This window comes from Grammomys surdaster, unplaced genomic scaffold (assembly GCF_004785775.1).
Source record: "Grammomys surdaster isolate TR1022 unplaced genomic scaffold, NIH_TR_1.0 97, whole genome shotgun sequence".
NCBI classification, from domain to species: Eukaryota; Metazoa; Chordata; class Mammalia; order Rodentia; family Muridae; genus Grammomys; species Grammomys surdaster.
In genome coordinates, this window is record NW_021604576.1 from 18,797,897 (window position 1) to 18,823,134 (window position 25,238).

General features: G+C 37.1%; 1 protein-coding gene across 2 annotated transcripts in view; it reads left to right on the forward strand.

Moving 5' to 3' along the window:
• Positions 1–25,238, forward strand: part of Rngtt (RNA guanylyltransferase and 5'-phosphatase) — a 200,989-nt gene that overhangs the window by 56,529 nt on the left and 119,222 nt on the right. For both annotated transcript variants that reach the window (XM_028780899.1, XM_028780902.1), the window contains exon 12: positions 9,371–9,439. In XM_028780899.1, the coding sequence (XP_028636732.1) occupies positions 9,371–9,439 (69 nt within the window). The remainder of the gene's footprint in view (positions 1–9,370; positions 9,440–25,238) is intronic.

Below are 25,238 nucleotides of genomic sequence, written 5' to 3' on the forward strand. Positions count from 1 at the left end.
TCTCTCTCTCTCTCTCTCTCTCTCTCTCTCTCTCTTTCTTTCTATTAATGTGCCAGGTTCTGTGTTATTCTAGCCCTCTAAAGCTGACTGTTTTCCAGCCACATGATCCTTTACCTTCAATCTGGGTCTTGCTCTGCCTTGCTTTGTTCCATGTGTGTCCTCATGGAGACTCCTGAACCTTCCACATGGTTTCTCCACACACATTGCTCCTCAGGGTCCTTCTCTACTCTCTTCTCTTTTGGATCCCCTGACTGGGATTGGAAGTCCCACCCTAACTCTTCTGCCCAGCTAATTGGCTGATCAGCTCTTTTATTAATCAATCAGAGGTGATGGAAAACAATTTTTATCTAACATTGAGACTGAAGATGCTTGACCATATCATCAGGACTGCAGTCGGCTATCTGGGCATAAAAATGAGCATCTGAATACACAGTACACAAAACCATTCCTTAATACTGCAATACACATGGAGTCATTTAGAATGACAAAGGAGGTGTTGGGGTGGGGAGGGAAAGAGAGGGGGGGAGGGAGGGAGGAAGGGGGAAGGGAGAGGGAGGAGACAAGACAAAGGAAAGAATAGAAAGAGGAAAAAGAAAAGGAAGGAATGACTTAGTCAAGCTTTATTAACAGGCTCTTCATGTTGTGTAATACAGCCAATATAGTGAAGGTATGATGATCTGTTCAGATTCACATTTCAGATTTTAGAGTCACATTCATACTTTCACAACAGTACTAAGAAGTAGAGTGTAAACGTGCTTTATTCACTTCATGGAATTCTTGTCTGGGAGGCTTACTGCTGAATAAGCTCATCCTTTCTAGTTCTTCCTGAATTTTGGCTGACTGGTTCAACTAGGCTGTTCTGGCTTTGTCTCCTCTCCAAGCTGACTGATTCAATCTGGCTTCTCTCAGCTTCTTACTCTCTGCCTGGCCTCAAAGTAATCCTGGCAGTTTGTTCTAATCTTCTGACTCCTTAATCTCTGGCTTCAACTGCCTCTGCTGACCTGCACTGAACTGCATGAACTTATGAATGAACTCAGTTCCATTGCACTGCACTGACTGCACTGACTCCCCGCTGACCATGCGCTCGCTGCCCTTAAGTATTAGCCTCTCTTTCCTGTCTGTCCTCCTGAGAGCTGCGTGTCTAGCCTGTCTCTGATTCATTCTTTCACATCTTTTGTGATTTGATACTTGCCCCTCAATTAGACAACATTTTCAAACATTGCTGCTTTCTTCTACAAACTGATTTTACCTTAGGGATGTGTACTAAGTAAGGGCAGGTCTGTCTTCCAGCCAGATCATACCATACTCCAGGTGTGCCTGTTTTCCAGCCTGATCACGTCTTTGGATGTTCTCTTGCCAGAGCAGCCACGTTGCTTGATTAAAATTCCTCTACAAGAGAGTTCTATAATTCTACCTACTTTTTCAGTTTGAAGGCTAATTTAAAATGGAATTGTTTGGCTAGGTTAAATATGGTTGACAAAATTTTAAAAGAACACAGTAAAAAGTTTGACATATCTCTATTCATTTTTACATTGAGTCAGAAAAGTAACAGGTCCTGTCAGTTATTGTATTTAAAAATTCTGTTATAATATACAAACACATATACTATTCATAGATTCATAGTTTTGCCATGCCTAATGAAGAGATTATTCTTTATATACTATTCTGCATTTCTTTTATTTTGTTGTTTAATTTTTAGCCTGGCAGTCTTGAGTCCTCTCACCCCGTTATTGTTATACTTGGCCTTTATTTTTTTGTCAAATTTTATTTTGTTAGTTAGTTTGTTTATTTTTTTGAGACAGCGTTCACGAACTCATCTTTCATTGCTTGTTATTGAACACATGTATGACTTTGTATATACACATAGATTCCTAACTATAACTTGATGAGTCCATATAATGTTACTTCCATGTATGTTGCGGGAGATAATTAAAACGGCAGCATTTAATCTGGCATTTCTTAATCAGCCGCCATGTTCCTGACTAGTCTAGGCCTGTGGCCATGAGCAGAGGCGGCATACTGCTGCTCAAAGACACCGGCCCTGCCACCCACGAGACGCCAGCGTGGGATATGGCACTGCCAATCTTCCACGCTGTCTCTACAAGGCTGGGCAGTGCCCAGACCATCCCGCCATCCATGCGGGCCCGGTAGGAATGAGACTCTAATGCTTAGATTATCCAAAGGCTTTATATATTTGGTAATGCTCAATAACAAGATGCCCACACAATCAGAAGTGTAACCCAATACCCAACCTAGATATATCACCTACCTTTGACTGCTAGAGACAGGCACATGTCTGCTTCTATGTTCCCCTCTCTCTGGTGCTCTCTTCCCTAGCTCCTCCTCTTCCTTATCCTCTTCTTTTCCTTACTCCTCCTCTTCCTCTCCTTACTCCTCCCACCTTAGTTCCTCCCATCTTTCAGGAAAAATATCCCACTATATATGTATCTTCAGGGCTGACCATTTGGTACTGGACAACCAATTGGTATGCTTTTCCCTAGGGAGGACCACCTCTCCCATTCCCATCTTTACTCATTTGCCTGTAGTTCTTCAAATAGAGTTGAAGCCTTCTGCCTTCCCCCTCTTCCTGTGCAGTTTGTCATGTTTATTGATAATCTCCTTGTTTGGCTCACATTTGTGCAGTCATATTGATTTGTGAGTCTTTACAGATGTAGCTTCTGATGTTACTAGGAAACAGTCTCATGGTGAAGTCCCTGTTCCTCTGGGTCTTAGAAACTTTCTGCCCCCTCTTCTGCAGTGTTTCCTGAGCCTTGGATGCCAGGAATGTTTTGTGGATGTATTCATTGGGACTGGGCTTCATAATTTTGCTTATTAATTGGTTGTGGTTTTCTGTAGTTTTTTATTTTTGTGCAGAGAAGTTTCCTTGATGAGGAGTGATGACTACACTTATCTGTGGGTATAAGGACATATGTTTAATTGTTGTTAGAGATTATGCCGGTTTAGTGAATTAGTAGTTGTAGGTAGATTCTCCTCTAATAGTTAAGATTTCACTAGCACTGATTAGTTAACTAGATTTTTCAGTACTGGGCATGGTATTCCTTTTGTTGAGTGGCTCTTAAGTCTAATTGAAGGGCTGTTGGTTACTCCCAAGGTATGTGTACTATACTAGTGCTCCCTTAGAGTTATTGTACTATGCTGGTCATTGATGTAGTTCATAGCTGTTGGGTGGGATTGTTGGTTGCCTGTCTCCTTTGGAAGCTTGCATGGCATCTTCTGATACCATGAAAGTTAGTCCTCAGGGAGGGAACATTCAAATTAGTTCTATTTCAGTGGCCTCTGGGCCCTGTTTCTGAAGTACATAATTTCTTCAGCAATAGAGACTTGTCTTCCTTCTCTGGGCTGTTAGCAGGGGCAACAGCAATAGGTTGTATGTTTTGGGAGTCTCTTTGACAGCACTGCATAGCCTTTACAAGATTTCCATTGTATCTGTGTATCACAACTGAAGCATGTGTCTCATAGTCATAAATATTTAAAGCTTTTTAGTGTTTTGATAGGGATTCTTAAAATTTTGCATGCTATGTCTAGATAATTTTTGAGTTTGTTGAGTTTCATACAGTGTATTTTGGTCATATTCAGTCCTATTCCCCAACTTCTCTCATATTTATCCCACTCATCTTTTCTACCCAACTTTGTTTGCTCTTTTTTATTCATTTGGAGACCCCTCAGCTCAAGGAATATGCTGCCTACCTCAGTTTTCCTAGTTACATACTGTCTCACAGAATGCTACATAATTCTGGATTCTGCCTAATAACAATCATAAAATTATGTTTCCTGTGGAAATTGTTTTCAGATTTTTCTACCTTTCAGTTGAGATTTACCAGATTCTTATAAGTTTAATTGTAATGATGCCTGCTAATGAAACAACCAGTAATGATAATGGAAAAGCTATGTATGAATACAAATGGTAAACTTTAATGACATGGCTTAATTTTCATTCCTGTACAGTAATAAGTCGTTCATTTTTTAGAGAGGATAATGTGTTTGATTTGTGGTTCCAAGAAAGATATTTTTTTCCATGACAGTTGGTTACTGGTTAGAGAAGAATTTAGCATCTAGACAAAGTGGATGAACTCGACTGGAGCCAGTGTTAGACTTGGGGAAAGAAAACGTTAAAGAGTAATATCTTTTAAAGATTAAAACCCAAGCTTGTATTTTGTGGGAATTTTTTAAAAACTAAACTTTGAGTTTTAGTGAATTAGTGAGATCTCATAAGAAGTCACCAGAGATTGTATTAAGTCCCTTTAGGCAGGCAGTTGAAGCTGTGTGGGCAATTTGCTCCAGAAATATCTGATGTATGTAGAGTAAACCAGAATTGCAGGGTGAATGCAGTTTATTCTTTTATTCTTTAAATATTCACACAATATAGTTTGCTATACTTTGGTGAGTTGATAATGACAATTTGTATTCCCAGAAGCAGTGGAGATCTACTTTACTTCACTATAGTCTTAAGGTACTACTTAAAAAATTATTTCTAAGAGTCTCTTTTCTGTGTACTGTAACTTTACAACTTCTATTGTGTTTTCATGTTTCAAATTTGAAGCACTATGTTTTCTGCTTATGCGTTTATAATGATTTGGTTTCCAAGTGATTCATAGACCTATCGAGTATTATTTCAGAGAAAATCTTCAAATACTTGGTCTATGGAAAGTTGTATTCCTTCTGTTATTAAAAAGAAGTCAAGAAATAAAGTTACATTAAGTAAACAAATTCAAGTTCTGTAAGTGAAAACTTATGAAACACTACTATGCTCTGATTAACACTATCTGATATGTCTACTGTTTTATTTTTCTTTCAGTTACCTTTGAATTTTATCTAGAGGGAAAAGAAATAAAAAATTAAAATATATCATACCTGTCCTAGTTTATTATTATTATTATTATTATTATTATTATTATTTACTGTGATAAAATACCCTAACAAAAGGCACTTAGGGGGAGAAAGTGCTGGTTCACAATCCCAGGTTGCAGACTGTCATAGTAGGGAAGTCACAGAGGCAGGAGCTTCAGCCAGCCAGTCCCATCACACCGACAGTAAGAACAGAGAAGTGATTGCTAATGCAAAGCTCCCCTCTCCTTTTCATTCACTCTAGACTCAGCCCATGCTTGCTTTTGCCCATCTCAGTTAACCTAATTCAGAAAATCTCTCTCAGGTATGTCTCAACAGTTCTTCATTGAGACATTCTTTCTAGGAGTCTAGATTGTATCTAGTTGACAGTTTAAATTTACTGTTATGGTAGCTTAGGGCAATTCACTGCTTATAGGGTAGCAAAATTTCTTTGCGGGTTTTCCAACTAAGTATTTACAAATTCATTGATTTGAAATGCTTTAAAAATAACGTGTAGAATTAAGTAGAATTAGATTGCCAGGAAGAAATAGCTCATCACACCATTACATTAAGATAATGGTGCTAAAGGTGAGGATATGAGGTCCCTCCTTGGGCCAGGTTTAAGGAAAAACAGTGCTTACTGCTAGTGACACCTTGAGACTTGACATGAAGCCCTCACTTTTCACAACTTTCTTGTAAATATTAAAATTGGTAGATTTAGGGTTTGTTTTTTTGTTTTTGTTTTTGTTTTGTTTTGTTTTGTTTTTTGGTTTTTCGAGACAGGGTTTCTCTGTGTAGCCCTGGCTGTCCTGGAACTCACTCTGTAGACCAGGCTGGCCTCGAACTCAGAAATCCACCTGCCTCTGCCTCCCAAGTGCTGGGATTAAAGGCGTGCGCCACCACCACCCGGCGGTAGATTTATTTTTTATTATCTAGATTTAGTGATTAATGTCAGGACCAAACCAATAAATGTAAAATGGGTAATTTTTTTTAATGGCAAGGAAACCAGATTTATAAATATGTTTGTAAGCCAAATTTAATGAGAGAAAAAGAATTATTAATAAAAGCTATTTGAGAAAAATAAACAAATATTGGTGTTAAAATTAAGGTATTACTTAGGTTGAGACATATATTATCATAGCATTCCTAATATTCTTTACTTGGTTTTTAATCATTGGTAGGGAGTTAGGAAATATTTATCTAAGAAAACTGAATGAAAAAATATTTTTATTTAGCTTTAAAAAATATTAGTAGTATGTGTTTATGATACATGTATATGTGCATGTTTGTTATATGTGATTCATGTGTATTTGTATATGTATAATGCTTGTATATGTATGATTATGTGTGATACACTTGTGCCTTGTGTTGTGTATGTGTGTGTGTTTGTATGTGTGTGCATGTAGTGATATGCCTATGGAGGTCAGTGGTCAACTTTAAGGGGTAGGTTCTTGCTTCCCATCTTTATAAGAGTTCTGGGGTCGTCACCAGCCTGAGTTTGTTGTTTTCATCCACTGAGCCATCTCACCAGTCCTAATTTAGCTGTTAATCATCTAGGGAAGTAAAGCTTAATGTGCTTTACATTAGGCTTTCATGATAACTCATGAGTAGGTTTCACTTAAATATAGGTAAGGAAGGAGGGACATTATAGTTTAAAACCTTAGAGACATTTTATTTAGGAATATAATGACAAATAAAATTCCAAAAGTAGCTTTAAATCATGCTGTATATTTAAGTTATTAGAAGAATATGATCTGAACGTGAAGAATTTTTTTTGGCTCCTCATTAACTCTGGTACTTGTTATGGGGACTGCCTGACTTTCAAAGACTACCCATCCAGTAACATTCTCTGCAATCTGATACTGTCACTTTGAAAATTTATTCCTGGCTATTATTCCTACTATCATGTTTAAAATTAAACACCTATTGTTTTCTGGTCACAATTGGACTTTTAAAACCCATTCAAAGACACAATCACTTTTTGTTTGCTTTTTAAATGCTGTGAGCTGTGAGCTGCACAGCTGAGAGCTAGAAATGAGGGACAGGGGTCCTTTTCATTGAGCTTGCTTAGTTTTCCCAAATGACTGTTTTTGGTTTTTGTTTTTTATTTTTGTTTTTTAAGAATCACAGTTCTTAAATTTGTTGGAATTCTTACTTTGTAGTAGAAATTGGGGTCACTGATTGTGACTGTTTCTGTTTTCTTCTGCCTTCCCTTTCTCCTCCTTTCTTTGTTCCTTTCTGCTTAGGATCTTACCATGTAAGCCAGGCTGGCCTCCAGTTTGTGATATTCCTGTAGCCTTCCAGAGTGTAGGATTATAAATGTGCTACCCTGCCTGCCTCCCTCTATCCGTCTGTCTGTCCATCTATCTTCTGTTAAGTTATCACTGGGTATCATGGACTAGCTTTGAAGTTGCTCTAATGCCTAGGCTGGTCTCAAACTTGTCATCCTCCTACCCCAGCATCCCAAGTTCTGGGACTCTAAGAGTGTGTTGCCCTGCCTGTCTCTTCTTCCGTTCTTCTTCCCTGTTGTGAGACAAAACTGTTCCTGGGGAGATACAACACATGTCTATTCACCCCAGATAGGGATCCTATGTCAGACCAAAGTATGGGTACCAGCAAAGTCTAACTTAATAAACCAATGAGTATTATTGGGGTTATTCATAGAAATATGGGTAAGGGGCTACTTACAGGAGCAGAAATGATGCAGAAGATAGCAGTCTCACTAAATCCCACCCCAGCATAGATGGTAGCTCATTAAAGCTGGGAAACCTGGAGCACTGTACAGCCTTCAGGCAGCTCAGCAGGTTGGAGAGTGCCCTTTCCAGGTGATTCAGTTAGTTTAAACCTCTTCCAGGCAGCTTCGTTGCTTTCTGCTTGTTCCAGTCTTTGCAGCTTTTCTTCCTCTCAGAGCATTCTTTGCAGCTTAGTTTCCTCTTCTCTGGGGGAGCAGTTGGCTCTGGTCAGTTTCTGGAACTTCTGAAACTATTTAGAGTTGTTTACCTTCCTGCTTAAGGAACTTCCTACAGGATGGAATGTTTCAGCCTGTAGGAAATTGTTACACAGCACTTGCCTTTCCTCTTTATCTCTATTTTTTTTTTTGTTTGTTTGTTTTTGTTTTTTCGAGACAGGGTTTCTTTGTGTAGTTCTGGCTGTCCTGGAGCTCACTCTGTAGACCAGGCTGGCCTCAAACTCAGAAATCCGCCTCCCAAGTGCTGGGTTTAAAGGCGTGCGCCACCACAGCCCGGCCTCTTCTTTATCTCTAAATTAGATATTTAATGCACCAACATTTTCTCATAATGTGATCTGTCAAGTAACATTTACCATGATTTTGTTCTTAGTTCTAAATGCTTTAGGAAGTGTTTGTTTTGATTTCCTTATTTATTCATAGATTTTTAAAAGTTTATTATTTAGGTTCTGAACATTGGACAGCTTTCCATATATAGAATTATCAAAGTTATATTTACTTTTGTTTTAACCTTTTTCCATCATGTATAAATATTTGGGTTCAGCCAGTATGTCTGTCTGTCTACCTACTGTTAATTAGTATGAAACTGAATTTCATTTTTTCTAAGATGAATATGTTATATATATTCAACAAAATTGGAATTTTTTTTAATGTCCAGAGTGAATGTAAGTAGATATTTGACTCACAGTACTTCAGAGGTTATTTTCATTTTTATTTATAAGAAGACAAAGATTTTAATATATAATACATTTTTATGGTGAAATTTCCTTCTCGTCTGTGTCCCTTATCCCTGTGATTGAATTGAAGAGAAATGTATGAATTTTTGAACAGTCTTAAAATTTGACCAAAAATGCATAATAATGGCTCTAAGAATCCAAGTTTAAGAATCTGCTCACTTGCTGATGCAGGGGAAACAAAACAAAACAAAAATCAGAGGGAAATTTTTAGAACATTACAGTAAACTTTGCCATCTTAATAGTATTAACTAGTCACAGTAAGTGCATTTGCATTCTTGTGCAACTGTCACCAGGTGTCTTGTCTCCAGAACTGTTTCATCTTTCTGAATTGAAACCCAGCGGGATGTGGTGGAGCTCTGTGTGATTTCAGCATTGTGATAGGAAGGCAGGGCAATAGAAGTTTGAGGTCAGCCTGAGCTACTTGAGATCCTGCCTCAAAAAACCAAGACCAACAGCAAAAGGAAACAGAACCCTGAAACTTAAAACACTTAAACTGCTATGTATCATCTTAGCCTTCCTCAGATTATCTGTCACTGAGTAGAACAAAAGACTTTATATTAACATTAAAGGAAATAAGCATGCTCAAACTCTAATATGTACTGCTTTCACATTAGAGAAACTATAGTCTTTGGAAGATGAGATGCCAGCAAAGATGAAGTCAAAAATTAGGGCCAAAAGTCACAGAGTTTAATCCAGAATTTCCACCTCTTTCCTTTTTTCCCAGTTCTTAAATGTTACAGAAAATTTCAAAAATCTTAGCTAAAAGTTAAAGTAACTTTTAAATGATCATTGTATTTCTAAAGAATATCTCTTTATTTTATAGCTTCTGGAAGGAAATTTTGCCAAAGAAGTCAGCCATGAAATGGATGGACTTATTTTTCAGCCTATTGGAGTAAGTTCATGCATATGCATCTGTTTACATGTGTGCATATGTGTATTTGTTTGTACATAAATATTTCCATTATTAATTTGAAAGGAAAATTAGTTTTTTTAGTATTTTCTTGTAATTCATATGAAATATATATTGATTTATAGAAATCTACAAATACCATTAAATAAATGCTTATTTCCTCCTGTGGCTTGCTATACCATTTATGTATTAATATCACTAAAACTTAAGTTTGCTATAGTTGAGGAAATTTCAAATGGTTATTGAAGAAGAAAATGAAAAAAAATTGGTATTTTGAGTCCTTCTTCCATGAGGACATTGACTGTTATTGGTCAGGTCACACATTTGGAATAAGCTGTGATGTACTCCACTGTAGGTGTTCCCAGATCATCAGCACTGATGTTGGGTCTCACAGTTCTTTAGTGTGGCACTGATTAGTCACAGTAGAGAATGTTGAGCAGTACTCTTGTTCTCTATTTGATAACTCAGACTGCTAGTAAATTCCCATTTTGTTTACCACTTGATAGCCAATGCTATATACAGCCTTATTTTTCAAAGCATGTCACATGGAATTGAATCTGTATCATTCAGGAAATGGCTAGAGACACAAGCACTGAAAAGAAACTTGGGGTGGGATCTAGTAACTTGTGTTTTAACATGATGTTGAAATGTTCTATGGATGTTCAAGTATAAGAACCACTGTAGGAGTTATGTCCTGTGTTGGAACACTTTCCTATTTGCTGCACTTTGTTCTCCTTCACTCTGTCCTTAGCAATTAGGTTTGAATTGCCAAGGAGTTACAGAGGCATCAAACTAGGTAACGAACAAAGAAAAGTAACACTAGGCAAATAACACCAGATTATGTGTGCTGCAAATATAGTAAAACCTTTAATGAATATTTAGATACAATATGCTATGTTTTCCAGTCTCCCTTGTTAAATAGAGGAGGAAAAAAAAATCTTACCTTCTGAGGTTGAAGGAGGAAGAAATGAAATTAGCTAGAAGCTAGGGACAGAAATTGCAGAGAATACTCTTAGGAAGATGGAGTTTAGGTCTTTGAGTTGCATTATTTTCCAGGTTTAGTCTTCTAGAATAAAGGAAGTAGTCTAAATATGACAGTACTTTTACTGTTTATTTTATTGTTTGAAGTTCATAGTTGAGACCTGTATACATATGCGATTTGGGTAAGTAATGGCTTCAGAGGAATCTGTTTTGGTTTGCATGTGAAATGTGCCCTCCCAGCTCATGTACCTGAACAGTTGGCCCCCTTGCTGGTAGACAGGCTTCCAGTGTTGTGGGCCCTTGAGTGGCATAGCCTGACCAGTGGTCTGGTATTCCTCATAGGAAGGCCTCAGTCACATGAGGTGCTGTGAGTATAAGATCCTGACCCAGAGTTAGCTTGTTTGCTTCTTTGACTGGAATAGTGGTTACTATGATAGCTCTTAAACGGGTAGACCAACCTGAAGCTCTAGGGTCCAGTCATCTGCCAAGGTGTGCCGAGGGCATTTCTGTAGCCCCAACGTTTGGGTTAAAATCCCTTTTGCAATGCTTTTTGTTTCATAGACAAACAGATAAAATAGTTTTGAGACATCTGGAAATGCTAGTGCTGGAGCCAATGTCAGAGCTGTTTTTAAAGCCTCAAACACCCCCTTTTCAGTCTCAGTCCAGATTAGGAGCTTGGTGCCCCACTATGTGCTGATGTTTTACCAAATCCTGGTTTTGAGAGGCAGCAATATTCATCTACAATTATGTACTCTTGAACCTGTCTCTTACTCTTTGGAGTTGGGGTCTGAAGGAGAGGTCTCTTTCTTTTACTGTGAACAGGGTGACCAGTAATTTGTCAATCATCCCAGGTAGACTGCTGAGTATAGAAGACAGTCTCGAGAGAGATTAAGTGCCTACAGTTTCTCAGAGAAGTGGGGTTCTAGGACTTACAGTTTTACAGTCACTGGTCTAGAAGGGGACTTACAGGTTTACAGTCACTGGACTAGAAGGGGACATATACCATAAACGGGCATAGGGGCTTCTAACTGAGATCCTTTGGCTCAAAAGGAGTGAGTCTAGAGGGCTTGCTGGAGGGGAAGAATGGCAGCAACTGCTGGGGTCTAGGTTGAATGGGGCAGGCAAGGGAATCAGGAATGGTAGTTGAGACATCTGCTGGATTTAGGGAAAGGGCATAATTGGAGCCATTGTGGATAATGTAGAGGAGACACAGAGGCCTTTGTAGGGGAAGAAGAGGAAAAGGCCTCTGGGGCCCAGATTTGTGATGGGATCACTTTTCGTTCAGGGACATAGTATGGGGGTAGTTCTTCTGCCTCTGGGTCACTGGATAGAATTTTTGTTGCTTTTTCCCTTTTGGGTTTAGCTACCAAAACCTTGGTACTGGCTTTAAGCTGACCTATGAAGGAGGTTATTGCAGTAGACATAACTAAGCATCTAGGGAGGAAAACTGATCCATGGTGGCCAGGTTTTCCTGTGATCGCTAGTCATACTGCTCATTATCTGCCTTTATTGTATATGCCCTCAGACAGCCACTCACTGTCAAAAGGAGGCCGTTTTACCGCTTTAATTCACAAAGGGTCGAAAGGTAGTCTTTAGAAAATTCAACTCTTTAGTTTGCTTTCCTGTCTTTATGTGCTTCCTAGAAATAGTGGGAGAATACTCCAAATACTCCACAGGAGTGAGCTGTTTAGAAGCAGAGCTGCCTGTAGTTTCACTTTCTGGATCTTAATTCACAATGAGAAGTAACACACTTGATTAGAAGAGACAGAGACAGGACAAGAACAAACAAAAGCAATAAGACAAATTAGGGGTGGCCACTTCTGGAGGTGACAGACCAGGTGACTCACTGAAGAAAATTTAGACAGGGATGTCAGAGGGGCCTGGACCACTGCAAGCACGAAGTTCTTCTCTTCTGGAATCCTGGAACATCTCATGTTCTACACCCTCTAGGAGGAAGCCCAAGCTGAGACCTGCGTGTTGGTCAGACTGTTGTGGACCTCCAAATGTTGCAGGGGTAGTGACCCTAAAGACCACTCTGTGGGGGGAGTAAGGAGGAATGTTTATTTCAGGTTAAGCTAGCTAATGATAGTCCCAGTTGAGAGAAGATTGAGGAACCTTTGTCCCATTACACAGGTAGCCCAAGATAAGATAAATTAGCCTTTGGATCTGCAACATTTCATTCTTTCCATACTACCGGATTTCCAATTAGTCAGTCAGTCTGTGTAGACACAGTTTGTCAGGAGTTTTCATTAGTAGTTTCCAAGTATCGCATTTTGTATATGCAGGCGACCAAATAGTATTAAATATCATAAGGTCTGCTGTAGCTAGGAAATCTCATTCCTATCCTCTGATGTAGATGAGACTGAGTAGTGGGTAGGATGTCAGTCTTCAGGAGAGAGGAATAGGCTTATAATAGCACAGGCTAGTAAGAGATAAACTCATGCATTCTTTCAGACTATTAGCCATCATGATCCAGTTCTGACTGAGTTTTTTCATACTCTATATCTGACATAATGTTTATATATGAAAAAGGATTATTGTATCTAAGACTAAGTAAGAATACAGTTTATCCTAATGAAGTAAAGGTTGCAGATGAAAACATGTATCTAAAATAACCAAGATTTACATAGAAACTAAATTGCTTATATTTTTCCCCTGTATTTACAGTTATTTGTGGTCGAACTATCTTATTAATATTTAAATGGTTGGAAACAGGACTTTGGAAGGAGTCACTGTACTGTTATCCTCCCACCTTTTATTACTGGAATACACATTATTTAATTAATATCTTAATCCTGACCATCTTTAGAGCATTTTGGATACTAATTAAATAAAAAAAACAATGTTTAAAACATGATATTTTTATTAGAGATTGATGTCTTTTGTATAATTTGAACAAGAAGTATTAACTCAAACCTTTGGGTATTTCTAGCTAGACTAAATGTAGTTTAATTTAAAAACTAGATTTTTTTTTGTTTTATCCAGATTATGTGGAATGAGAAATACACACACACACACACATACACACACACACCCCCACACACACCCCTACCTACTTACCTACCTACAGTGTAAACACTGGAATCTTTTAAACTCTAGTTTTGAGAAATAGAGTTTAGAATAAGCAAGCAGTCATAGCAGAATGGCTTGATTTATTGAAAGGATATAATATTTTCATTTATAACTTCATTAAAGCCAAAATTATTTATTATTTTATCACTTAGAAATATACCAGGTAGGATATTAAATATAAAGAAAGTTTTATAATCTAGGTGTGAGTTAGAAGTATCTGGATATAATCCTGATCTTTTAATAAAAATGGAGTCTTTGGTATCGTCCCTCCCTCCCTCCCTCCCTCCCTCCCTCCCTCCCTCCCTCCCTCCTTCCCTCCCTTCCTTCCTTCCTTCTAGTTGTGGAAATAATCTGTTTTTTTTTCTTAATTCTTTGAGGAAGACATTAATTTTGAATTTTAGTTATAGTTTAGTTAAAAGCATTTTGCAATATTATTTATTTATCCAATAAGCCAAGTTTTATAAACAAATTTATATATTTGTTCTTTGAAATAAGTTTTTCAATTACTAGTTTAGTAGGAGTAGTTTAAACAAGCCTCATTCTTTAAAAGACTTCCTTTTAAATGGTTAAAACAATGACTTATTAAAAAGAGAGAGACCTTGTTCAGTAGGGAAACATAAAATTCTAAATTTAACTACAGGCTTTTTTTAATTGTTTTTTTTCTCCCATTCAGACATAATTTACTTTGATTTTCAAGTAATATTTTTAAACTAATTCTTTAGTCTTTTTTTTTTATAATATATTCTGATGATGCTTTTCCTCTTCCCCAGATACTCCTCATCTCTCTACATACCTACTCAGAAAACAGGCAAACAAAACAAATAAACAATCACTAAAACTCACATACAAAACAGAAACCTTACAAAAACACTAAATCAGAAACAATAATATGCATGCAAAAGTTCCTATAAGACAAATAATGCCCAAACAAAGCAATACGAGATTAAAAAGTCTACAAAAATACCATTGAGTTTGTTTTGTGTTGAGTATCTATTGCTGGATATAAGGCCTACCCTCAAGTGTGGTTAATATACCCAGTGAGACTCCATTGGAGAAAACCACTTTTTCTCCAATGTGTGAACTGCAGACAGCTTCTTTGTTGGGAGTGCCTGTGTCCACTTTCTCCTCTTATTGCTGGAACTCTGTCTGGCTTGAACCTTTGTAGTGCTATTACAGGCTCTGGAAGATTATATATACATTAGTCCTGTTGTGTCTGTAGGGCCCTGTTTCCTTGGAGTCATCCATCCCCTCTGGCTTCTTAAAATCTTTTTGCCTCCTCTTCTGCATAGATCCCTGAACCCTGAGGAGAGGAGTTTGTTGAAGATACCCCATTGCCCCGGCCCACAGGGATTCGATGAGGCCCTAGGGAAGGGGACAAAAGAATGAAAGGACAAGAGACACAAAGGAGGAGAGCAAGTCTGGGGTTCTGATCAAGCTCTGCAACTTTAATTTCAGGAGGCAGGTTATAAAGACACAGCAAAACGGGAAGTTTAGGCAAGGGTCATTGCTTAGGGCTATCCCACTATTGTATCCTCTTTGTCTAAGACCATCCCACTGTCGTATCTGGCTCCCAGGAAATGCCAGACGCTCTTTAAGTTCCTGGGACCTGAGATCCTCAAAAGTCCTTTCTTAACCTTGTACTGACTAGGCTTTCCAGAACATCAGGTAATTTCCTGAGGTTCTCTTAGAACAGCAGGTAATTTCCTGGGTTTGGCTCCCGGCACCCCATTTCTGACTGAATGTTCCAAAATCTCTCACTCTTTCCACATTGCCCAATTGTGGGGTCTCTGTGTTAGTCCCCATCTACTGGAAGGGGAAGCTTTTTGTGATGATGGCTGAATGAGGCACTGATTTATGGGTACAGCAGAATGCCCTTAGAAGTCATTGTATTGCTATGCTTCTTTAGCAGAATATTAAATAACACTTACTTTTCTCTTAGGCCTATGGCCTATCCAGTGTCAGGTTCTTGGCCACCTAAAGCAGGGGCAGGCATGGGTTCTGCCTCATGGAGTAGACCTTAAATCCAATCAGATAATTGTTGATTATTCCCACAACAGCACATGTGGCACTGTTGCATCAGTGTATCTTGCAGGCAGGTGAGCATTTGTAGATTGCAGGGTTTGTAACTGGGATGATAGTTACTTTTCTCATCTGGTACCATGCAGAGTACCTTCCAGTACTGTGAGAACTAGTAGAAGGAGTGAAGCCTATAGTTAGGTGCCAGCTTGACTTCTCTGTGTTCTGTGAGCTATGAAGGTGTTGTCTATGGCAATATGTCTTTACCATCAGTTTGGGGAGAATAACCAAGATCCCTGGCAATAGCCTAAGATGTTTGAGGGTTTCCACGGGGCCCCTTTTGGTCAATGGTTTAATTAGATGTAACCCATTCCTGTCACTGGAGATTTCACGTGGTAAAAGATGTCTAGTTGGGCATTGTCTTCCCTGTTAATTTGGTGAAGTAAATTTAAATGATTGCTAAGATGTATCTAAAACATAGAAACATGGTATCTTAAATATGTATGTATCAGTTAGGAATACTGGTAAATTAGTTAATAATAAAATCCTTAAATTTACTTATTTGTTAAAGATTTAAATTGTAACAAGTACATTGACATGTTTTTATTGTTGTTATTAGGCTAAAACATTTACTTTTTGTTCAACAAGAAAGGTTTCACAGAGAGGATAGAATTTGGGATTTTGAACTTCATTAGTTGTTAGACTAATATAAACAGAAGAAAATATATTATTAAGGTATTACACATTAAGATGATCTGTAAACTTTAAGATGCCTGTGTACTGTGAGATGAAGGGTGGTTCTTTGCCTAGTGACCACTACCGTCACATTTGCAGCAAGTTCAATGTGAAGTCCACTGCTCCATCTTCTTTAATGAAGACTTAGGGCTGCTTCCAGGATTTGGCATTTCTGTGCATTAAGGAAGCCCTTTTCATTAAACATCTTAAATGCTGTATTTAACAGATCTCGGAGGGGATTGAGGGCCATCATCTAATTTATTAAGTATACCTAATTTTAAACAAACTTGGTTTAGTTACTTGTTTCAGGATTGAGGGTGGTTTCTGGTGAACAGAAATTACCTTAAAAGAAACTCATCTTACTTAAAAAACTTAAGAAGCAAAACCAAAACAAAACGCTACTGCTTTTCTAGTAAACAGAAACCTACATTTATTTAGGTTTGTTTTCCTTAAAACAGGCCTTCGGTTTAGCTGGCCAAAGTTCTTTTGGTTGGACAATGTCCCCAGTGCTGCCACTTGGGGAGGTTGGAGGCATTCTGGACCTAACATTAGGTACGCAGGGCACATCTAAAGGACCTTAATGTAAAGTAATGTTAACAATTTCAGGGCTTTCTATGATAAAATTCATGGATTCGTGGCATGGTTAGGGACCTGCTTTTAAACCGTATCCTCAGTATTCTAGTTGTTCATGTTATAGTTTCTTGTAGTCCTAATGTCTAGTTAATTTCTGATTCTGTTTTGGTCAGATTTGTAAATTGCCTTTCTTTGTTAGGCATTTTATTAAAGCCAATTTCTAAATAGAAGTTTGAGGCCTTCAATCAGACCAACAAACTTTTTTTTCCTCTCTCTTCTTCGAGGTTCTCTCTGTGTAGTCTTGGCTGTCCTTGAACTAGCTTTGTAGACCAGGCTGGCCTTAAACTCAGAGACATCTTCCTCCCAACTGTTAGGATTAGAGTTGTGTATCACCACTGACTGGACCAAGACCTTTGAATATAAAAAGTGCCAGCCTTTCTTAATGTTTTCTTCACAAGTCTAGAACTTGTTAAGGAACTTAGTTTTATTCATTGAAAAGGGGTTGGGAAACACTATTATGAGAAGAGCATGCCATAAGTTACTGGTGATCTTTTAAAAATAAATCCGTTTTCAAATTGAACCTCTTAGTTGTTATCAGTCTATGTCATAAACCAAATAGTCTTACTAGACAGCTAATTTTTTATGATTTTTTGTTCTGTTCTTTAATCATCATTTTGAATCACTTATTATTTTGTGGTTTGTTAATGATATTTTTAAATGGTAACTTGGCATTTTAATATAAGTAGTAGATGTTTTACTTGGTAGCTATTAGATCATTTAATTTACAAGTTGATATTAATGTTAAATCTTATTAGACTTCATAAGACTATTTTAGTGATAATTTTAGTGGTATATTGTGTTTTTAATTGTGATAATAAAATTGATTAATATTTAACTTTAAAAAAAACTGTCTTCAGCTCGATCTACCTACTATCTATCTATCTATCTATCTATCTATCTATCTATCTATCTATCTATCATCTATCTATCTATCTACCTCCCTCCCTCCAGGGTCTCACAATGTAGCCTTGGCTAGCCTAATCTTCCTCTGTAGACCAGATCAGGCTGGCCTTAAACTTATAGTGATCCTCCTGCCTTTGGTCCCAGTGCTGAGATTAAATGTATGTGCCAAGCCTTGCTTGGATTTACTTTAATATTGTGGAGACACTTAATATTTCTATATATGAACTTTTATGCTACTAAATAAAAATAAAAGAATTATATAGAGTAGATACTGTAGTTGACATAAGGATAGAAATCTTGCACATACGTTTTTTTTAACTTCTTGTGTAGTAGAGACACTCTGGTTGGTGAGACACTTAATTGCTTCTATATGGCGTCTAGAGTGTTTAAAGTAGTAGTGACACAATTATTTTGTAATGTGTTCTTCCTGACTTGGGGCAAGCTTGGTTTTATGTTTCTGGCATTAATCAATTTGCATGTAAATTTAGAGTCAGCTTTGGATTTAATATTTTATTCTTGTAAAATATTAATATTTTTATTAAATTTTTACTACTGCTAGATCTAATAACTATTATAGATAGATTATAAAATTAAAATTGGAAGTAGTCTAAATGCCTTGTCTTGAAGTACATGATGAATTACAGTGGTTTTTCTCTCTAGCAGGGTAGTGTTGCCATGGAGAGAGCTTCTGTTTCCATGACATTTGCTTGCATATTTTGATAGGTCTTCAGCTGAAGAAGGGCTCTGTTTCCTTGCAGACTAGAAGAGTGTCATCTCCCCACCCCCATTCCAGAACTGTGCTATCTTTTTCAATTGAGAAATATTATCATTTCTGAGGAATGTAATAGTAACATGTCAAGAAAGAAAATATACCTTGTTCATTTAAAAATTTCTTTTTGTTCAATTTTCAGAACATAGCAATTGTTAGCTGGTTTTTGTAAGTAAGAAAAAGGAGAGAAACAGTTTTTAGTTTTTCATAATTCCAAAAATATATGCCTCCCAGTGAATTTTGTCAACAAAGTAAACAATTACAGATGATTAATTTGCAGTCAATTTTAGCTGGATTTATATATAAATATGTAACTATAAATATAACTATATATATATTTTCTTCCTTTACTACTATACAGCTAAAAACAATTGGTCATGATGACATGTTGGAGGCTTGGAAGGAGAAGTAAATACTAATAATGACTTTAGAAAATGAAAGGATCAGTGATGTCTTTGAGGGTGAAATACAGAACACAGAAAGTCAATCCTCTAAATGACAGCTAAACACCTAGGGAAGCAGGATAGTTCTTTTTCTTGGTACTCTAGTGTTACTGTGGAGACATGAATGGTAGATTTCTTTTAGTCACAAGAATGGATCAATGAGTCCAAAAGTGATATAAGACAAGCTTCTCCACACTTCTTCAGTTATTTTTTGTTTTTAAGATTTCTGACAGGGTCTCAAGTTGTAGCCTAGGGTAGCCTCAAGCTCACTGAGATCTGCTTGCCTCTGCCTCTAGGTACTGGGATTAAAGGTGTGCACCCTCACAACCTCACCTCCAGTTAGGTTTCTCCTTATACTTCCGTGGTTTCTTTATGCCAATCTGAGCAAGCATTAGTACATTAACGCATTTTTATTTCCATTCATCTTTCAAAATTGGTATTATTTTGCACTTTACATTTATCTAGATATTCTTATTTTAGCATATACTTTGTTAATGATAAGGTCTTAGCATCTGCAGTCTCATACTACAGTCATAATTAAAAGATAGGCTTGTTGCCTATACTGGCTATAATTGAATACTGCTTCTTACTCAAGCTTGTAACAGTTCAGCAGTTTTGGAGACATTTAAAGATAAACATTTTGCCAATATGTATGCATTTTTCTTTTTCCTCTGGAATTGAACACATGATCCCTGAGCTGTTCTCCATCTGAACATTGTAGGTATCAGTTTAGAAGAAGAAAATGTATTTTGTGTTTTATTTAATTAAATTTATTTATTTAGAGATAGGTTCTTACTATATAATTTTAGCTGGTCTGGAATGTGCTATATAGTCCATGTTAACTCATGAACTCACTGAGATCAACCTTCCTTTGCCTCCCAAGTTGTGTTTTATTTATTTGAACACTTTAAGTATTTATTTTTATTTTATATGTTTGATTGTTTACCTGCATGTTTTTCTGTGTTCTATGTATGTGTACTGCTGGTAGAGTCTATAACTATGCACCAGATTCTTTGGAACTAGAGTTACAGTTAGCTGCTGGTTGGGTGTTGGGATTGGAACCCAGATCTCTGGAAGATCATCTGGTGCTCTTAGCTGAGCTATCCCTCTAACCCCATGCTTTATTTTTGAAGTTCAGAATTTTAGTGGTGCATTCTATTGGTAGACCAGTGCATTTGGTAAGAGTTAGAAACTGAAGTAGTTTAAATGTGTTTACGTAAGTGACTCTGGCTGTACTTGTGTTTTCTTCTCTTTGTTCTCTCAGTTTTCCTTCATGTGCTACCTAGGTATGTTTCTTTCCCTGGAGAAGCTTCACTGACAGGTAAGTGGTGCCAGCCCAGAGCATTTATTGAATTTCAGCCCTGTTTAAAATTTCTTTTTTCTTTAGTAGATCGATGTGTCCTGCAGACAGATACTAAGGCTGCCTAGTTTACATCGACAGTTTTGGTGCCTGTACAGAATTGCTTTCTAGAGACTTGAGCAGTTGGTGCACTTCGAATGTATTTATTATGTAGATTCTCTCTGGTTTCTACTTGTTCTTACCTTACGTTGTTGTGTGCATAACCCTCGGCTTCTATTGTACTTCCTCCACTCTTCTTCACAAGGCTGCTTCTATGCTCCCATGCTTTGAACTTCTTATGTCATTAGCTTACTCACAGTTTTTTGTAACAAATGTTTGGCTGGACTTGCCTATGGTCTTTATACCTCTGGCTTCTAGCAGAGGTTGCATAGTAGCTGATGAGGAAATATTTGTTGAGGGTAAAGAGAATAAATATACATTTCACATCAGTATTGGGGTGCTCTTACTTCCTGGATGGTGGTTAAGGTTATCTGTGGGAGTGGTGCTTATTGCTCTAGTGCCAGGAGTTGCTTCACCACATCCAGAGCATGCAAAGCAGCCTTGGAGGACTCTGCTTTGGTAATCCTTACACTTTATAACATTTTTGATTTGTACATTGATGAATATAGGATTTAAAAAGATATCAAAGAGATTTAACACTTTAACTGTTTTTTAAATTATTTTGTGACATTTTTTGACTTATACAAACTGTGCATTCTTAAGATTTATTTTTATTTTATTCATTTGAGTGTCTTGCCCCCATTTTGTGTGCCTGCTGGCCATGAAGGCCAGAAGATGCCCTGGAACTGGAGTTAGACGTGGCTCCAAGCCAGCATGTGGGTGTTGGGAACTAAAGCTGAGTTCTCTGCAAGAACAGCAAGTGCTTTTATCCTCTGCTCCTAACCATCTTTAGCCCCTAAATTGTTCATTTTTGAGTTATACACCTTGGTATTCTGATAGTCATTGTAAAATAATCAACCTATCCCACAGTAAACACGAATCATCTCTAACTTACTAGTTTTGAACCATTGTTTGGTTAACTTTATACCTTTCTCACCCTTTACAGCTCCTGGCAACATCATTCTTTCTGCTTCTGTGGGTGCTTATTTTAGGTTGCACCTGGGGGATCACATGTTTTCTCTTTCTATGTTTTGCTTTGCAGAATGTCTTTTAGCTTCACCTGTGCAGTGGAGAATGGCAAGACACCTTTTAAAAAGCTGAATAATAGTCCATTGTAAATCTTTATTACATTTAAAATATACATGCACCTCTCAAAGACATTTAAGTATTACTATGTGTGTTGGGTATTGTGAGCAGTGCTGCAGAGGGTGGAAATGCAGGCTTCTCTCAGCAGTCCCACTTTCTTTAGCTTTGGATGTACTGAGAAATGGGTTGGGTTGTTTGGTAGTCCCCCCAGGAATGTCTACTCTGTTTCCCCTAGTGCTGTACCAGCAGACTTTTTAGCAGGTGTTCACTGCTTCCTTTTCTGTACAGTTTCACAAGATTTGCTTTCTTTTGCCTTTTTGGTAATGTTCATCCTAGTAGACGTGAGGTGAGTTACCACTGAGGTTTTGTTCTCTTGTCTCTGGTGATTGAAGATGGCTCACATGCCTGTTTGCTCAGGTTCTTTACCCATATTTTAGTTGTGTTCTTTATATTTCATTTTTGAGTTTCATGATTTTTCTATATTTTGATTATTAATCAAATATCAGATACAGGTTTTAGATACTTATTGCAAACTAATTTTTATTAAATGTATTAGATATAGTTTTTAAATATCTCCCCCCCTTTCTGGTAGGTTACCCTGTAATGTGTTTGCTTTGCTGGGCAAACTTTTCTTAGTGTGATAGATGTTAATATTTGTTGCTTGTTCCTTTAATGTTATATCTAGAAAATTATTTTCAAGATGTCTTGAACATTTTCCCTATGTGTGTGTATGTGTGTGATGTGATGTGCATACCTGTTTTTCTGTCGACCCAGTTTACTATAGTAGTTAGTGTGCATTTTGAATGTGGAATAATATACCTGGGTTTGAATATTTACTGTGTCTAGACACATTGCTTATTTTCTTTGTCCTATGTGATCTATGAAGACAGGAGATTATGATGAATTAACCTATTTTCTAGAATTTTCTGAGAATCCTGTGATTTAGTATCTGTGCACTTAGCACCTGTGGTCGGTGGGAAAATATACAGTAAATGATAGCTATTAGAAATTATTATTGTCTTTTTATTCCATATAAAGACTGTAGAAAGAGGAAAACTAGAGGAGACAGTGGAGGCTAGATTGGGTTCCTTACCGTTAGCTTCCTAAGCTTGAATCCTGGTTAGTCAGCTAACTATCAGCTGTGTTGAGGATCAGTGACTTTTGACAGGGTCTTTTGGCTCTAGGGATAGCAGCTGGGTTATTCCAGTAGAGAAGGAAACTCATGAGAATAATTGAGACAGAAGTGACGGAGACCAAAGAGTGCTCTATTAGAAAGTAAGCCCAAGTAGGTCGGAGGTTCCTGTTGATCAAGATGGGATGCGTAGTGAGTGATTCCATTTCAGATTTAAAACCTTAGGATGCTGCCTGAGGGGCGTTAGATTGGTGCTTGACCTATTCATACTTATAAAGGAGCATCTAGGTTTCTTTGAGTAACTAGGACTAGAAATGAAGATTTGGGAGTAATTTTAATGGCTATATTCAGAGTCTTCTAGGAGAGTGGTTTATGGTGAAAACCAGGTTTTGTTTTTGTTTTTGCTTTCTGTTTTTTTTAGGGAATGAAGAACATATTTAAACTAAGGGGTGGAGTAACAGCAAATGGTAAGAGGGTAGGTGAAAACAGTGTCATGTAGCAAATCAGAGTGTTTTCCAAACATTTTGTAGATTGTAGAGGAACATATAACTTTGGTTTAGATACCCTATTTTAGGCAAGCAAAATGCTATTGCTGTATTTTTACAAATGAGAAATGAGGCCAACACTTTAAACTTCTTTAACGTTATTAACTTAGTAAAGCCAGAGGGGAATTAAACACTACTTTCTTTGCTGTTAGTGTCATGTAACAACATGTTATGTTAGGGTTTCTTCCTTTAGCCCTGCTGTCCTGGGCAGTGTAGCGTCTGTAACACTGTCTCTGGCTTGTGCCACTAGATGGCAGTAATGCACCTTGCTCTCTCCAGTGTTTTCCAGCATTGCCAACTTGCCAGGGACCACCTCTAGTTGAAAGTTTTATACTTGTCAGTTTTCCCTCTGTCTAGTTTTGATATATTTTTGCTTTATGACCATACTAAACTGCACTTTGAACAGAGACTCTGCTATGTTTTAATAAACATTTCCTCCTTATAATTTAATATGCCTAATGTTTATGTTGATTGGATTGTTGCTTTTTTTTTAAAGACCACAGACATCTCAGGTTATATTGGGGTTGTATCCAAACATAAGTATTCTCCAGTTTTTATTTTTTAAAGAGCTCATGTGTTAAAATCAAGTTTATTTATAGACTAAGTATCATATGTATTAGTTAACTAGAGCTTTGGTAACAATTGTAATCTGAGTACATGCTGGTGAATTCAGTATAATTAAAATTTTCTTATTACTGTACACGAGTGTATATGTATGCTTGTTTATACTTCAGAAAGATTTTGTGTTTCAAATGTTATATGTATTAACCCTTAAGGTTAAAGTTCTTAACCCTTTTAATATAATATCTTGGCCCTTATTATTTTGGAGACTGAAAAAAGGATTTTTAAAACTTATCTCGTATTTTTTTTTGCAAGCATCATAAAAACAAACAGACAAACATGAATCAATCATGGTTTGCTTCTTAGCATGAATTCCTTTGGTCAGGGCTGTGCTGGATTCAGGAAGGCTAGACATAGGCATTATGGGGCACAGGGGCTTGCTGTCTTACTTTTCAGCTAATTTTTTCTGAAGGTACGACTTATTTTCTTTGTTACCTCATGGCCTATTTTGTGAGATTTCTATCAAATAGCCTTAATTAGCAAACATAATTGATATTTATTATAGTCTTTTCAGAGATGAGTTGACAATTAGAAATATATTTCACTTTTAGCACTAAGAAATCTATGCAAAAGTCTAAAGAAATTATTTCCAGCTACCATGAAGTGTGTATATCACCTAAGTGAGTCTGTTGTGGCATATATGGGCATGAAATGCCTACTGAATCACTGAGGCAGTATATATTTGACTTTAAATTTAACCACTTTTAATCATAAGACCTGGGAAAAGACTATATATATATACACATATATATATATATATATACATATATATATATATTTTTTTTTTCAAGACAGGGTTTCTCTGTATAGCCCAGGCTGTCCTGGAACTCACTCGGTAGACCAGGCTGGCCTCGAACTCAGAAATCTGCTGCCTCTGCTTCCCAAGTGCTGGGATTAAAGGTGTGCGCCACCACTGCCCAGCTATTATGTTCTTTTTAAATTTTATTAATTTTTTCTTTTTTTCTTCTTAGATTTAAAGATTTTATATGTTTGGGTATTTTACCTCCCTCCTTGCCATTTCCCTACTAGATTACGTTTGTTTATCTTGCTATTCCCCTTTATTTTCCTCCCAGGAGTCAGAGGAGAGTCTTTCGAAGTTGGTTCTCTCTTTCCACCTTATATATGTTCTGGGCATTGAAACAGGTTGCCAGGCCTTTATGGCAAGTGCCTTTAGCCTGTGTGAGATCTTCCTGGTCCCCTGGTCTCACTATACATACAAAGAAATATGAAATAGATTGTTTACCTAAAAATAACTGAAATTATGAAATGTCTTTAAGAAAATAGTAGAAAATTCTAGTGATTTTAGGGAAATATTTCTTCAACGGGGAGAAAATCAAACATAATTACAATTATGTAATTTAAAAGTGACTGTTTTTATAGTTTTGG